The sequence below is a fragment of the Xiphophorus couchianus genome, chromosome 11 (assembly GCF_001444195.1).
Source record: "Xiphophorus couchianus chromosome 11, X_couchianus-1.0, whole genome shotgun sequence".
Lineage (NCBI taxonomy): Eukaryota > Metazoa > Chordata > Actinopteri > Cyprinodontiformes > Poeciliidae > Xiphophorus > Xiphophorus couchianus.
In genome coordinates, this window is record NC_040238.1 from 1,854,547 (window position 1) to 1,866,824 (window position 12,278).

The 12,278-nt window shown below is 39.6% G+C and overlaps 1 protein-coding gene, 1 long non-coding RNA gene and 1 other non-coding gene across 6 annotated transcripts; all 3 read left to right on the top strand.

Annotated features, from left to right (window-relative positions):
- The first annotated feature begins 2,811 nt into the window (after positions 1-2,811).
- Positions 2,812-8,458, top strand: cfap96 (cilia and flagella associated protein 96). The gene is made up of 8 exons (XM_028030556.1): positions 2,812-3,242; positions 3,367-3,469; positions 4,608-4,827; positions 4,981-5,118; positions 5,981-6,056; positions 6,489-6,674; positions 6,774-6,937; positions 7,764-8,458. Exons 2-8 carry the CDS (start codon positions 3,376-3,378, stop codon positions 7,819-7,821), a joined length of 936 nt encoding a protein of 311 aa, XP_027886357.1. The 5' UTR covers positions 2,812-3,242; positions 3,367-3,375; the 3' UTR covers positions 7,822-8,458.
- A 365-nt stretch (positions 8,459-8,823) lies between these two features.
- Positions 8,824-11,538, top strand: LOC114153818 (uncharacterized). Of its 4 annotated transcripts, none has more exons than XR_003597418.1 (5): positions 8,824-8,941; positions 9,914-9,987; positions 10,815-10,873; positions 11,045-11,109; positions 11,326-11,538. It is a non-coding gene; the product is annotated as an uncharacterized LOC114153818 (long non-coding RNA). The 4 variants fall into 4 exon arrangements; XR_003597416.1 differs by having other exon boundaries at positions 11,045-11,100; XR_003597417.1 differs by having other exon boundaries at positions 11,048-11,538.
- On the top strand, positions 10,013-10,213 carry LOC114153846 (small nucleolar RNA SNORA74). The gene has a single exon (XR_003597432.1). It is a non-coding gene; the product is annotated as a small nucleolar RNA SNORA74 (small nucleolar RNA).
- Positions 11,539-12,278: the final 740 nt, after the last annotated feature.

A 12,278-nucleotide genomic window follows, 5' to 3' on the forward strand; every position in this document is an offset into this window, starting at 1 on the left:
GTAAATACATGTATTTATAGTATGTATATAGTTGTTCAATTTTATAGAGGTATTTATATGTTTTGTATTATGAATTTCAGGCTAGCGGTCATCAAAAGGGTCAAAAGGTGAAGGGCTCAGGGAGACTTTAGGGTTAGGAATCAGGAGGTCAGGGCAAGACGATAAAATAGCAGAACCCCCCATAAAATATTTAATTAAGAATGAAATAAAGTTTAGAAGGTAAACTGAATGAAATGTAAATGTAGATGTAGAACACAACATAAGAGCAGTGAGAGCTTTAAAAAGATTTTTCTTCCAGTCCCTTTGGGTGTCTGGTCTCCAGTTTGTCTCGGCCCTGTTCTCCTGAAGTTGACTGAATGACAGCTTCCCATCCATGGGATATGAAAGGGTTAACAAGGTGTCTCTGTGTATTTCTTTCCTTTATGTCTGTGTTGAGTAAATATTTCCTGTCTCCCCCACATACTGCAGTCCACATGTTTTACAGGTTGGAGTATGGATTGCCCTTACATTGCGACAAGAAAACAAAAAAGCGGAACCTCTTAGGGTGCTGAAATAAAATGCCCATGACTTCTGGCCTTAGGCTGAATCAAGAGTGAATCAAGTAATCCCTGAGGTTTTTGTTTCTCTAATAATCCTGTAATCCCTGCATTTAGGGTTTTTCAGTCAGTGTCTGTTAGTTTTTTTGATGAATAATTATTTTGATTGTAGATGGAGAAAATGTGGTGACAAATCGGAAGAGGGGAGACATTAATGGGCTTAGTTTCCAAGAATGATGAAACATTTTCTTAGGACAGAGCAACAGCACCCTCTGCTGGTCAGAGCACAGCGTTTTAGTGGCTTCTCTAAAGGCTGCCTGCAGACTACAGATTCTGTGGAAACACAATAATTGCAATTTGATCAGTCCAGCGAAAGTTTGTTTATGATTGAAACTTATTTTAAGTGTTAGAGATTCAGAACATTTCATTCTCTGTCTATGGCAACAGAGTTTTCCATGCAGAGGAGCCCCCCTGGGCTGCCCTACCTCACATTGAGGCACCCAGGTGTCAGGGTGTTAGTCTTTTTCTTCTTGACCATTTTTCCACCAGACAAAACATTGAGAACATTTTCTCTCTGTTTCCTTATATCAAAAAGGACCTGGGTTAGAACTTGGTTCTTTTTGCACAGTCTGCCTGTTCTCCCTGTTTTCCCCGGTTGCTGCTGGAGACGGGTCTCAGCACTCCTACCACCCTGCACAGACTAAAAAGGTGTGTAGAAAAAAAAACTGTGGATGGGTGCATTCTTCTGTGATTTACTGAAGGACCCAGTTCAGAACTTTCATTATCAACTATATCAAGTTTATTTGCAGGGTCAATATTTATGATGTTGTACCTCCTTCACAATCTTTGCAATGGACTCTGATGAGATAGTTAACTTCAGCACCCATGGTGACCCATTCTTGTTTTCCTACTGGTTGGGACTAACACCAGCTTATTGCCTTCTTTGTTTGTGTAAAAAGGTTCAGGTTCAGTTCTTTTAAAGTGTGTCATTTATTGATGACTATATTCTATTGACTCTGTTCTTTCTTATTGTAGTGTGGCTTGGTTTGGTTTCCTTACTCTAGGTTGATGAGGCTCGCTAATGTGGCCAGGTAATTAGAGTGACGTAAGTCCAGCTCCAACATACAGTTTATATTCAAAGTGTGTGAAACACTAAACTGATTCTCAGTTCTCCTGAACATCCACTCTGCATTGCGTTTGATCTTCCAACTGGCGGCCGCTTCAGGATGCCTAAGATCAGAACCCAGCGTGGTCAGGGGTCTTTCATTCCTGCAGCCATTGAACTTAGTCTCCCTGGCTTAGACCGCAATACTCAGAGCACTTTTAAGGTTTCTGAAATACATACTTTATATTCTTATTATCTTGAGAGCTCAATGCACTTAATGCACTAGGGCATGAGTTATTTCTCCTAGTATATGGAGTTGTGTGGAACTGACAGAATAAAGATGTTGTCTTTTTTCAATGTTTTCTGTTTTTTGTATTTCTGATACTTGCTGCAAACAAATTTCCCCTTGGAATAAGAATAAAAACTGAACTGAACTGAATTTGAATTAAAGTTAGAGTTTTTAGCATTAGCTTCTGGTAACTATCATGTTGGTATCACACTTTATCATTAGAGGAACCAATGTTAGAGCTAGATGTAACATAACCTTTTAGTTAGCAGTACCAGTGTTGGTAACCTAACCTCATACCTGCTCTTCCTCCTGAACCACAGCTCTCCCAAAGCTGTCACCACGGAAACGTGTCAAGATCAACGTTTACTGTGTAACTTACCAACTTTGGAAGGTGTAAAAAGCTGGGATAATTATGCATAAGGTTTCCATTAAAAACATCTCAGTGACTTATTTTCAGGGGAAATGTCTGGATCCTACACAGACCTTTAGGTTGTGCTGGTTGGAACTGAATCCCAGAGCAGATCACCACTCCAGCTGAAACCTGATGCTCGTGAGCTCATTTAGCAGTCAGCGCTGCAGCAATGTGCCGCATCCTGAGCTGAAAGTTCTTTTAGTGACACTAAAGGCTGCCAGAAACTGCTCTACAAAAGGATTCTCACTGTGCAGCCCTAAGACAAACATTTAAAGCAAAAAAGGTGTAACACTGTCTAATTGTTTTTATTTAAAACAGCTTGTCCACCATTTCATCACTTACCAACTACTGTTTAAAAACATTGACACCTTAATAAACTTAACTTTTTGTGTCTTTTGTGAATAGAAATATTTCTAAGCCACCACAATCCCCCTCTTTCAGCCAGCTGACCTGTATTGTGCAGCTGCAGGTGGACGGGTGGCAGTGCTGTGTTAGTCTGCAGGAGGAGAAAGTTATTTTGGCATCTCCATAAAAAGAAAGACTGAACAGTGGAATATTTTACAGAGGTGTGTCAAACTTTCTTTTTTCTCTATTTCTACAAAAGAAAGTTTCAAACATTACTGCAACATTAGGTTGAACTGTAGTATTTTTGCACATGAATGGATAAAAGAAAACATAATTTAATGTCTGAGTTCTTCACCAAAGCATATGTCTATGTTATTGAAGACAATTTATTTATTTTGTCATTCTTCAATCAGAGTTGATGCTTTTATTTTGAAAGGAACCAATCCTTACTGTAACCTGGTTTGCTCTCCATGACAACCAGTTTGATAACAGATACTCAGTGTGCAGAGCCTGGTTTAGTACCCCAGAAGATGGATTGATTTTCCACAGCCACAGGTAAATAATTACATCTATATTAGTAAGAGTGTACACTCTGCTTATTTATCTATATATTTATCTATCTATATATATCTATGTTTTACACTCTATGTGTAAGTGAGGTGTTTGTTGGTGTTTGCAGTGAGTAAGGATGAAGCCGGCTCACAGGAAGAGTGATATGGAGCGTTTGGGTGTGTTTATGGAGATGAGCTACATCTCTGCAGGAGACACTTCAGCAAACAGCCGTGAGCATGACATAAACTTTACTAACCTCTTTTAAATGTAGACAGCTCCTTTAAATGATCCCACAGCTGACAGCATGGCGATAACAGACAACTACAGGAGCCTGCTGGAAAAAGGAGGTCAACGAGAATCACTTCATGATAACATTAGGCTGGCTTTTTACAGAAACAGGAAACTGGATGAAGAAAATTGCAAAAATATGTTTAGTAACAGTCAAATACATGGCAATTCCAAAACTACAGAATCCAACAAACAAAATAGTGTTCTTTTCTTAGTCTTGGATTAACAGGAACTGCAAAGTCATGTTTAGACGTCATTCACACAAGGTCACAATTTAACTAGGGTAAAAATCAGTCCCTTGTTCTGCACTATTTGCTTCATCCAGAGGGTCTGGGTTCTTGGCTGCTGACAAATGTTTGCTTCCTGTAGGTGTGGACTGTATAGAGGTTTTAATTTTACCTACTTGCTAACATTGCCCATGATGTGTGTAATGCACTAGTATGAGTGCATTACAGTAGCTATGAGGCTTACTAAAAATTGCTTGCACTATAAACAGCCATCTTCCACTGCGAAGAGAGAAGTGACCATCTGAATTCAATATTTGGAATGTGACCAACTCAGACTGAATGGCTTTGTTCACTTCCTCCACTGCCACTATTAAAACTCAGTTCTTAAACAGAGCTAAAAGTCATTGTCATTGTTCACAACATCTCCTTGTGTTTGCTAATTGGCCCAGAGACAATCCAAGTCAATGGGAGAAAGCCCAGACTGGAAGAGAGAATGTGTCTGCATGTGTCACTGAACAATGGACTGACTCATCATTTGTTTAGTGGTTAGTAAAAACCAAAGATCATCACCTAAAATAATAAACTCAAGAATTTAAGTAGGAGAAAATATACATTTCAATTATCTGCTAACAGTTCAGGTTAAGGTTTTGGGAAGTAGGTTAGAAGTTGCCTCTGCCTGAACAGTTGTGTTGAATCCAGGAGGAATGAACACAACCCAAGCTACTTGGTGAAGGTCATTGGACTAAGCGGAAATGTGAGATTCTGATGGTGCTTATTGGCCAGCAGCACTTTCAAATGAAATGGAAAATGTGATTTAAAGTGCATGTACGTGACGTTTCCATTTTTAATCCAGGTCCATTCAATGAGTCAGCATATCGAAGCTGCCAGATGCAGGCGGGTGTCACTAAACAGCTGTGTGCTCTCCAAAGTGGCTTTTTCGACAAGTCCTTTAAAAGGATTTTTGAGAAAGAAGCACTGAGTGAACCTCTGAGACTGTCTCGGAGGAACCGGATGCAGCAGGCCAAGAAGAACCTGGGCAAAGCCTTCCTGCCCTGCAGCGGGACCAAGCAGCCGTGAGGCAGCACACAAAGACATATTTACTAAGAGCTTTAAATATCTCTGCTTAGTTGAAAAATATTCATGATTTATTATTACAATAATGTATCCAAGTGATTTCAAATGAAATTTTAACAGATGTTTGTTACATGATTTGTTTGTGCCTTCAGCTCTGGTTCTGGTAGTTACTATGGCACCTTGTCTGGACCAATGGAAGCCACAAGTCCTCTGTCAGTTCCCAAGAAAGCTCAGCGTTCACCTGGCCGCAACATTCTCACCTCACCGCCCAAGAAAGGCAGTGGTTACAGGTTTATGGCAAGCAAACGTAGTTCCTAAGCTCTGAGAACAGCTTCCTTCTTCCCCCGAGGGCCAATGGCCCAGAAGCCGAGTTACTGGCTGCATTTCCATTGACAGTTTGCAGCAAATCACCAAATAGCTGCAAATTGGAATTAAGAAAATAATTCATATTATGGACACACAGCAATTTAAAAAACAAACAAAAAAAACAGGTTTTCTGATAAAAACGTTATTGCACTAGGATGAGGTGGATTTTCAGCTTTTTAGAAATGAGTGTTTTTTTTTTGCAAAACTGCAGTGGAAACACTTTTTTACGTCACACATCATGTGATCAACGACCAGATTTTACTGCTGGAGGAAAAGATGCAGGAGACGATAGGATATGGCAGGAGGATGATCACGTAGACATAATAAAGAGTAGTATAAAAATGGTTTATTAATATCTATATAGACATATTTTACAAACATATAATAATACAAATATAAACAATAATGATTGATGCCTAATATGTACTTATAAAAACGGGCATATATGGTGCTGCATGTTTTTAATGACAAACTTCTTGATGTGTGATTTTAATTGCGTTTCTCATTTAATGCAAACACTACAATTACAAATTGTGCTTTTTCGACATGAGCAGAATATGAACAAAGTTTTGCTCACATTTATAATGGAAACGCAGCTATTGTTGGAGGGCTTGTTGGTAATATGAGTAAAGTGTGACTCAGTCATGAAATACATGACTTGATTTAAGGAGGTTTCTAGTAAGAAGCACAAAATAAGAAATAAAATAACTCCTGATAAACTGTGCTTTTGACCAGTGGTTCTCCGAAGGGTTTTCAAAGTTTGCCTGTGTTCTTCCTTTTCCCCAGTTATCCTAATGTGACTCTGTCCAAAATGGACCTGTATGTTTCTGACCCATACGACAGAGCCAAAGAAGCCCTTAAGGTAACAAACATAGCTGATTATTTTTGTGTTTTCTTGATATTAACACTTTCAGTTTAAATTATGGGAATTAACATGTGAAACATATATTCCTCTGATACAACAGTACAATCATAAAGAAGAAGCACAGGTTAACTACAGTAATAGTAGCAGGTTTGTTGCATGAGCATTTTCTATATGCATGAATGCAGCTATGAACCAGGAGTCAGAGTTCCTGCCCCAGGTTTGGTCCCTGTAGTTAAACTACAACCTATTTGTTCCTTTAGTCACTGATGTGGTTGAGCCACAAAGAATAGCTGCCCATATTCAACTTAGAAAACTAATCAGATGATCATTGTCTTTGTGGTTAAAAAATTTAGAGGCAAAGCCTAAACTTAAGAACACTGTGGTGGTGAGACAATGGCATTATATATGTTGAAATTTGTGTGTACACAGAGGGAGGGAGCAATCCATCGCTCCAAACTAAGAGATGGGCCCTTCAAAATAAATCTTCACCCACAGGATTATTTCCAAGGCAATCCGTATCGCAGCCACAAGGCTCTCCCAGCTGCTCAAAAGCCCCTCCAGCCCCAAAAGAACGTCTCCATGGTTCCCTTCATGCCCTCCTCCCCCAGCAAACGGGTGAATCATTGCTTGGTTCAATGAAGAGAAACTGTGGATATCAGATATGATGTTTGTGGGCATAATAGATTTGTTAGTATGTTTGTTCATATGTCTTAGATTGGAGGAATGAAAGCTGGAACATTTGATGTATATCCCTCACATTCTGCTGATCCATACGTCATCCGCCGCTCCAAACCAGCCAATCAAGAGCCAGTGTTTCGTCCTGCTCCTGGTCCCAAAAGCACGCCAGTCAAAAGCATCATCTCTGTTAATGTTAACAGGTTAGCTCCATAAATCTGCTTCAGCTTATGGAGGGCATTTAGCTGACACCTTAGGTTACCTCTGCTGGAGAGATACATCCTTGAAACAAACGGTTTGAGCAGCCCACCATGCAGCACCCTATGACCTTTTTTTTTTACAGCAAAATTAACTTAAGAAAAGAAATTTTAGGGCATGCCGTGGTGGCGTAGGGGTTAGCGCGACCCGTATTTGGAGGCCTTGAGTCCTCGATGCGGCCGTCGCGGGTTCGACTCCCGGACTCCATGATATTTTCCGCATGTCTTCCCCCCTCTCCTTCCCAGTTTCCTGTCAGCCTACTGTCATATAAGGGACACTAGAGCCCACAAAAAGACCCCCTGGAGGGGTAAAAAAGAAATTTTAGGCTGCCAGTCATTTGTTTTTTAACAGGCTTTACTGGAGTTGACACATGAATAGACTGTTTTGTTGGAGTCTGCCGTTTTCTGAAGAGGATGGCATCCCATGCAAAGGGTCAATAGATTTGACTTTCAGGTCACAGAACAAGCTTCTACATATGGTCACTAAATCTCCAATCATTTAGGAGAGTAAAATTAATATTTATTAATGATACAAGTCTAATCAGGTCACATATCTTTATCTGTTCTGTGTTTCCTTCTATTTAAGTTTTAGCATTAGCTTCCTTTGAAAAGGTCTCAAGACTACCCTACCTTACCACCTTGAATCTTATGTAGCTGGTTAGCTAACCTCAATTATTATCCTAGTTATATAAATGAAGGACATGAACTGTTGGATGGCAACACTTTTATTGTGTAACCTCACTTTGTTTCCTTGTTTTCCATTTTGTTTCAGAAGAATCAACTCTGCAAACTATCGGTACACTACCATCCCAGCCGTGATGAAAACCTGAACACACTGTTGGAGCTGTTGTTTTTTGTTCCAATAAATTAGCACCTTTACAAAACTAAAAGAAGAAATACTGAGTGATTTCATTTTTCAAGTAATATGTATTTCAAGTAATATTCTTACTCATTATTCTATTATTCTTCTGAAGTTGGAGTTATATTCATCTCTGTCACAAAACTAATTATGAACTAAAATAGACATAATAACTAGAATTTAATAATCACCGGCCTTATTCTTATCATAAAATTTGTATTTTATTTTGAAAGACAGGTTGGGTTTCCTTTTATTAGGATATGATGCTTTCAACAAGCAAACATACTACATGTTGCCAGACAACCCTAATTTCTTACTCAATATGTATTAAAGGAACATTAATTCTAAGGATGCTGAGGAAATTTCTTTTATATTTGTCAACAAACTGGGTTTTCTCTCCATTAGCTCTTCAAATGCTGATGTATTTTTTTTTTTTATCAGAAATCATGATTACAATCAACTAAATCTATTATCTATTACTGTCTTACTTTATAATTTCTTAATAATTTGTACACTCCAACATTTTTGGAAAGTCACAGACTTTAAGTGCAAAGAAAACATGTAAATAAGACATGAATTTTGGGATTGTAGTTATAAAGAATAAAGACAATTTAAAAAAAAATTTTCTGTTATTTGCACATTTTCCTTTCTTCCTTTGATTTTTCATTGTATGTGTGTGTGTGTGTGTGCGTGTGTGTGTGTGTGTGTGTGTGTGTGTGTGTGAGCCAGTGTCTCTGCTGTACACACATTCATGCACTATGGAACACTACAGAGGTAATGTGGTGTATTTTCCCAATTAGTGTTACCTGGGAACTCAGATATATTATACTGGTATTCATATTTTAAATGACATTTGAACCTCCACTGCCTTCGTCGTGATTCAAACTACAGTACAGGATGAGTTTGTCAAGGTTCATTGTAAAAAATAGGCGAGTAAAACATCTTTCGTAAAGACGATCTTTGAAAGAGCTTCCTTTTTCCCACAATCCCCAGCGGTGAGCAGTTTATAAGTATCCGCTCGGCATCCGCTCTGTCTCTCTGCGGGCTGCTACCATGCGGTGTTTTGTGGAATATGCTAGTTGTGGTGAAGTGTAAGTGCTTCTTATTGTTCTTCCATTGATAAAACGAGAGTGTTATGTGGATATAATAGTTTAATACCTGAAAAGGCGTCCATCTTGTATGAAAACGATTCTGTGGTATTTTAATGTTTCCCAATTTTACAACAAATCCGTTTTTTCCTCAGCAGAAAAACACAAATCCTGTGTTCTGCTGATTGATGCTAAAATAACGTCAGTAGTTTTCAGAAATGAATGAATGAAAACTTAAATATTTCTTTAATAGACCTCTGGAAACATGAAGTTGGCTTCCGACTGTTTATTCCTTTTTGTGAAACGCTTTAAGGACAATTCCAACAATATTTTACTGCCTTGAGCATTTTTAAACTGCTCTAGTTTTAAAACTAGAACACTTAAGTTTTTGAACCTTCAATAGAGTATTTGAAACACATAATGTGACTTGTTAAACTTTTATTTATTTGTAAAAGTTTAATAAAGGGTAATTCAGTGCTTCGAGTTAATGCACAAGTTAATTTAGTCGAAAAGAGTTAATAATCCAGCTGAACCTAGTTCAGTATGAACAGCCATGACTGACCGACTGAGGGTCAGTCAGTCATTGAACTATTCAATCAGTCCTGGATTGAATAGTTTAAAGTGTAATTTTTAAACTGGATCAGTTTTAATGTCTCAACCAGAAATAAAAAAAGCATCAAACTGTTTGAAATTCTCTAGAGTAGTCTAGTGTGTATTTAAAGTGACATTCTTCTTTCTCCAAGTTTTAAACTTGAGCAGAAAGCAGAAAAACAGACAAACTAACCTTTTAGCCTCGTCTTCAATTGGGAACCAACTTCAGCTTTGTTCAGGAAAGCTTTCCTACCATCTTTTCTATAACACCACCCACTACTTCAGCTAAATGAGTCCATTTGTGAAGCTGCTGGAAAAGAGAATGTCTGATTTTAGCTCCTGACCATAAATGCTGCTAAAGTGACCGTCTTCCTTTCATATCAGAGGTGCTGAACCGACCTGATGGAGGAGCTGTAAGACAACTCCACCCCCACCATGCTTGCCCTCTGGGACTACAGGTATACACACACACACACACACACACCCAGCTCTAAGTCAGCTGGCCAGGCCCTGACTGCCTGGTTCAGTGTTACAGGGCTGGCAGAGAAAGCCTCTGTTCTCCGCCTCAGCAGCGCCCCCTCTGTTCTGGAGGCTGATGCTGCTGAGCTGCAGCAGAGCGTGGCCCAAAGAGAGTGGCCGGTCCTGGTGGGACTGCAGGGCGGGCCTAGTGGAGGGCTTCACACTTCCTGATTGGTTGATAATGATGGATGACAATAATCTTCTCAGTCTTCCTATGGGATTTTTCTCAAATGTTTCTCCATGTGGGGTCAGGAGGGGTTTGGGTCACATGCTGAATGAAGCACTGCAGCACCCCACAAACAACACTGTCATTTATCTTCAATGCAAAATGTATAGATTTAATGGCTTAGTTACTGCTCTGAATATGTTTCAGCAAATGGCCATTTTGAGTCTGGATATTCTAGTTAATGATTAATCAATTGGTAAGTTAGTAATTATTTCACAAATGGATTTCATCCTGGTCACATTCTACAGTCTGTCAGGTTTGTAAAGGAGAGGTAGTTACCGGTCACCTGAGCTGGGTGAAGGTGAAATGATAAGGCAGGGCCCCTGCAGGGCCCCCAGAGGTAAAACTTCCTTCACTTGAATTTTTTGTCTAGAACCTTAAATGTCTGAATGCAGCCAGTACGGTTGGTTAAGCAAGCAGGAAGTCATGAAACATGTAGAAGGTGTTCAGGAGCTCCTGAAGAGCTGCAGCTCATGATTGAGTTAAATTCATGGTCGTAGAGAAGTCATTTTGAAAATGAATTCAATTTTTCTGTTGCAGGCGGACCTTGTAGAGCGCCCTCTGCTGACGGTCCTGCTGCTGCTTCCTGCAGACAGAAGGTGAGTGAACTCCTGCTGTGGTTCAGGTAGAGCTGGCTGTGTGCTGTGATGTCTCATAACACATTATACTGACCAAAGCCATGGTGAAGAAAAACCCTGAGCACAGCAGCCACAACACATCCTGGCTACAAACCACCGATTAAATCCTCTGACTGCTTTCCGTTCTCTCAGCAGCATGGAGAGCAGCTGGCCAGCAGGGGGCAGCAGTTGCACCTGCAGTGTGGCAGGTGGGTCAGGTGTGTGAGGAAGCAGGAATAGGTGTTGACCCAATCGGTACTGCCATGGCAGAGACTCCTCTCTGCTGTGGAATCATAATATTGGGAGAGAAAGTCAGGACTTGGCACAGGTTCAAGTAAAACCAGTTTACTAGAACCTGACTGAAGACCTGAAACAACAAACTAACTTCATTGTTAGAAATCCACTGAAATACTGACTGTCTGTTTTGTGATCAGGTGAAAGGAGGCTGACTGCAGGAGGATGCATCCGGACCGTCTTTACTCAACCTGAGCCACCGTCTCACTTTACTGCCGTCAGGACAGTCACTATGTCCTAGTTATGAACGATCATTTATTTTACTGATGTTTTTACTTCAGACATGACTTGCTGTTGAGACTGTATGTTTCAAGCTGAAATGGATCAAGCCAATAAAAAAAACTTGAATTGAATGTGTGTGTGCTTTATTTTCCTGCTGGTAAAGGTGTCTAGTTTGCTTACATTCTGTCAGCGGGGATCCAGTGGCAGTTTGTACGATTTGTTTGAATCCCCATTAGCTGTTGCCAGGGATGCTGTGAAGAGGGGAAAAATTGGGACAATTCCAAGGGCCCCTGACCGGCAGGGGGGCCTCCACAAAATAGTTTTGTTTTTGTTTTTGTTTGTTTCTTCATAGAAATGGAAAAGAAATTGGGGCCTTGTCAATTATAAAATAAATTGTATTGTGATTTTAAATTTGTTTCTATCAGTAAAAAATAAATGTTACCGCTCCCAGACAAGTGTGTCAATTTGTAGCCCAGTTTTTCTCTAAGATGGTGGGGTTAACTTTGAGATCATCAACCATTTAGGATAGTTATCTAAGCTACAGACTGTTTGCCCCCATTTCACTGGTATTTAAAGAACAAAGGAAGTAAAATACCAAGATATTCATATATTTAACTTGTCCAGGTACCTTTTACCACACTTAATAGATGAGTCAGTCAGCAGCAGCTCTAACCTCCATATCAGAATAATCCCTCCTTCCTGTCCCAGTGAGAACTGAGCATCACTGTGTTCAGTGACAAACTAGTTAGCATCATTCCAGGGTGTCTAGATTTTTCCTCTCACTGTTTTTTACAATTACACAACAAAATAACATATTTATTAGTGACAGAAATTAAAACAATATAAAATTGTAATAAAAACAGTCTCTTGT

Excerpts from the sequence above, each read along its gene's own strand:
- cfap96 (XM_028030556.1), top strand. The coding sequence starts at position 3,376 with ATGAAGCCGGCTCACAGGAAGAGTGATATGGAGCGTTTGGGTGTGTTT. Across the intron at positions 3,470-4,607 it reads AGACACTTCAGCAAACAGCC|GTCCATTCAATGAGTCAGCA; the intron begins GTGAGCATGACA and ends TTTTTAATCCAG. Across the intron at positions 5,119-5,980 it reads AAGAAAGGCAGTGGTTACAG|TTATCCTAATGTGACTCTGT; the intron begins GTTTATGGCAAG and ends CCTTTTCCCCAG.